The sequence below is a fragment of the Marmota marmota genome, unplaced genomic scaffold, assembly GCF_001458135.2.
Source record: "Marmota marmota marmota unplaced genomic scaffold, marMar, whole genome shotgun sequence".
In the NCBI taxonomy this organism is placed as follows: Eukaryota; Metazoa; Chordata; class Mammalia; order Rodentia; family Sciuridae; genus Marmota; species Marmota marmota.
Window position 1 is genome coordinate 2,500,349 of NW_026000001.1, and position 3,534 is coordinate 2,503,882.

At 57.4% G+C, this 3,534-nt stretch overlaps 1 protein-coding gene across 1 annotated transcript in view; it reads left to right on the forward strand.

Annotated features, from left to right (window-relative positions):
* Nucleotides 1-3,534, forward strand: part of Ighmbp2 (immunoglobulin mu DNA binding protein 2) — a 23,913-nt gene that overhangs the window by 3,862 nt on the left and 16,517 nt on the right. Inside the window, exons 4-6 of the mRNA XM_048807610.1 lie at nt 813-976; nt 3,007-3,242; nt 3,332-3,504. Coding sequence (XP_048663567.1) covers nt 813-976; nt 3,007-3,242; nt 3,332-3,504 — 573 coding nt within the window. The remainder of the gene's footprint in view (nt 1-812; nt 977-3,006; nt 3,243-3,331; nt 3,505-3,534) is intronic.

A 3,534-nucleotide genomic window follows, 5' to 3' on the forward strand; every position in this document is an offset into this window, starting at 1 on the left:
TTTTTTTTTTTTTTTTTTTTTTTTTTTGCAGTACTGTGGATTGAACCCAGAGGCACTTAACCACTGAGCCACATCCCCCGCCCTTTGGAGTTTTTGAGACAGGGTCTCGCTGAGTAGCCTAGGGCCTTGCTAAGTTGCCCAAGCTAGCCTTGAATCTGTGATCCTCCTGCCTTAGCCTCTGGGATTGCAGGCATGGCCACCCTCATGGCTTATTTACTTTGTGTGAGGATTGTGGCATGTCCTGTTGTCCAGGGAAAGGGGATTTGGTGTGGGGTACTGGACTGTGCAGGGGACTTCAGATTTGGTGGTGGGTTCATTGCCCATGACCCCCCTAGACCATTTCACAAATCATTTTGTTCTCATGAGTGCATCAGTGCCCCTGCCAGCAGGCTCAATGTGCTTGTGTGTCAGTCAGGGGCTTTGCCACAGGCACGGGGCAGTACCGGGCACAGAGCATAAGAAGCTTGTTAGTTTTCCAATCTAGAGTAGAGACACCACTCTGGAATTCGTTAGCATTTCTTTCTTTCTTTTTTTGTCATGTAACTAAAAGGGGTGAGATGATGGAAATCAGCGTGTCTCCAAAAACCTTTCTTTCTTGCCTGTTATCCCAGACGGTGGGTTTGGGACCTTTTCCATGGGGGCCATGCCTTGCCTCTGCTGTGGCAGCCACCAGCAGCATGTAACTGAATAGCCGTGGCCTGTTCTGGAAGTCCTCCGTAGACAGCCAAGTCCAGCGTGCTACCGGTGTGCGCCCTGTGAGGAGGTTGGCAGGCGGGCGGCAGGGCTGGGCCTGACAGCTGCTGTCCCTGCAGGCCCCCTGGTGCTCTTCAATGCCGCCCTGGACCCCTCCCAGAAGGAAGCCGTCTTGTTTGCGCTGTCCCAGAAAGAGCTCGCCATCATCCACGGACCACCGGGCACTGGGAAAACCACGACCTTGGTTGAGATCATCCTGCAGGCTGTGAAGCAGGGCCTGAAGGTGGGGCACTGTCTGCGGGTCCCCGCCGTGCTCAGTGGGCGCTTGGCGGGGTCCCAGCCACAGTTCTGGTAGGGTTGGTCAGGAACCTCACTGGACCTTTAGGAGCGAGGGTTGGAGCTGGTGTCCTGGCCCTCACCTGTAGTCCCAGAGACAGGAGGCTGAGGCAGGAGGATGGCAAGTCCAAGGCCACCGTGGGCAACTTAGTGAGACCCCGTCTCAAAGTAAAAGGGCTGAGGGGCTGGGGCTGGGGCTGGGGCTCAGCGGTAGAGCGCTGGCCTGGCATGCGTGAGGCACTGGTTTGATCCTCAGCACCACGTAAAATAAATAAATAAACAAAACAAAGATTTTTTAAAAAGGCTGAGGTCCAGTGTAGCTCAGGTAGCGTGACCCTGGGTTCAATCCCCAAGACCACACACACACAGCGGGCTGGCAGGGCCCTTCTGATGTCTGACAGCCCCTCGGGTCAGGGGAGTGCCCAGGAGCCCCTGTGTGGACAGTGTGGCTCAGGCTCCCGGAGCCCTTCCCACTGCAGAAGCCACCGTGGGTGTCCCTGCCCAAGCTCCTTGGCTCCAGCTGTGTTCAGGCCCTACTGGGGTGTGTGGCTGACCAGGCCCTTGACCCTGTGCCTGGTTAGTGGATAGGATGCATGCGCGGTGCATGGATGGCGGGCTGTCCAGGGTGCGCATCCTCGCTCCCTTGCCTTTGCTGTGGTCCAGAAAGGGTCTTTCGTCTTCACATCCACTGAGTCATCCTGACCCGAGGACACAGGAGGTGTGTTAGACAGCCCCTCCTGGCACGTGGCGGCATAGTCCGGGCAAGAGCTGGCGTGGCAGTGGTCGGCATTGGTAGGTCGGCCTGGGCTGGTGCTGCTTCCAACCCATGGCCTTCTAGGTGTCTTCTACCCTGCTTGCTGGGGACTGTTAGCAGCCCAGGTTGTAGGCAAGGAAACCCAGACAGGGTCACCTGCCGTCACTCCAGTGAGAAGCAAAGCCAGCACTGACTGGCAGAGCTGCTACCTTATGCTGTTTGCCGTGCCGGGGACAGAACCTAGGGCCTTGCACATACAGGGCAAGTGACTCAACACCAGCCACATCCCCAGCCCTTTTTAAATTTTGACACAGTCTTGCTCAATTGCTGACGCTGGCCTCAAAGTTGCAATCCTCTTGCCTCTGCCTCCTGAGTAGCTGGGATCACAGGTGTGCACCACCGTGCCTACCTGAGCTGCTGCTTTTCAGAGCTGCAAGGGTTGTTGCCACTTAGTTAAATCAGTGTCCAAGGTTTCCTACCTGTGGATGGGTGTCTACGTAGCTGTTTAAAAACTGGCAAGAAAAGGTACTTAACAAGTAGCGGCTTTGGTGGCTTATAATTGAGTTGTCTTTTTTTGTGCGTGCGACTCTGAGGATTGAATCCAGGGTCATTCTGCCACTGAGCCACATCAGCAGCCCTTTTAATTAATTCTTTATATTGAGATAGGGTCTCACTGAATTGCTGAGGCCATCCTCAGACATGATCCTGCTGCCTCAGCCTTCTGTGTAGCTGGGGTCGTAAGTGTGCACCACCGCGCCTGGCAGGCTCCTTGTGCTCATCGAGCAGCGAGGCTGGGTGTGCCCTGCACATCCGTGGGGATTGGGGGACGGGTGGGGGCTGTGGGTCTCCCTCTGCTGGCCGCCTTGTGTTCCTGCAGTGGAGTGGAAATTCCAGAAGCAAGAGCACCCTGTGTTGGTCAGATGTAAAAATGACTTGGTGGGATTTGGTGGCTGGTCTTCCAGTGCACACTTGAATCTTTGGGCCTTCTTCTGCAGTTGCAAGTCACGTGACGTTTTGGTGCTTTGAAGACTGACAGGTTTTGGGGGCCTGGGTCCGGGCGGCAGACGTGCTGGGTGCGGTGCAGAGGGCTCCGTCCTCCGTGGCCCAGGGGCTGCAGGTTGGCTGTCGCACGCTCTGCTCCTTCCTCTGTGGCCGAAGCCTTCCTGTCTTGTAGCACAGACTCAGAAAAGGTCTCCCAGCCCTGATTCCACTGCGTCGCCCAGGTTCTGTGCTGTGCCCCCTCGAACATCGCGGTGGACAATCTGGTGGAGCGTCTGGCCCACTGGAAGCAGCGGATCCTGCGCCTGGGGCACCCTGCCCGCCTGCTGGAGTCCATTCAGCAGCACTCTCTGGACGCGGTGTTGGCGCGGAGCGACAGCACCCAGATCGTCGCAGACATCAGGAAGGACATCGACCAGATCCTGGTGCGTCCTGGCGTCCCCGTGTGGCTCAGCCTGCAGTCTGTGTTCCTTCTGGTCTCTCGCCTCCATCCGCCGTTGAATCATTAAAAAGTGGGCTGCCCTCTCCCGCCCTGCTGGTCTTTGACAGCGAGCTGCACTCAGCATTTACGGGGTGCCCTGTTCCAGGCGTTGCTGGGGGCAAGGAACCCATCAGGAAGCAGCGTTTCCTAGGTGCCCCCCCGCCCCCCCCCAGCTCCCGTTGCCTGGCAGCGAGTGTTGGCACCGGCGGGAAGCAGCCGCAGGCAGAAAGAGGAAAGCCACGTGAGCCCTCCTGAGTCCTCGTCCGACGCC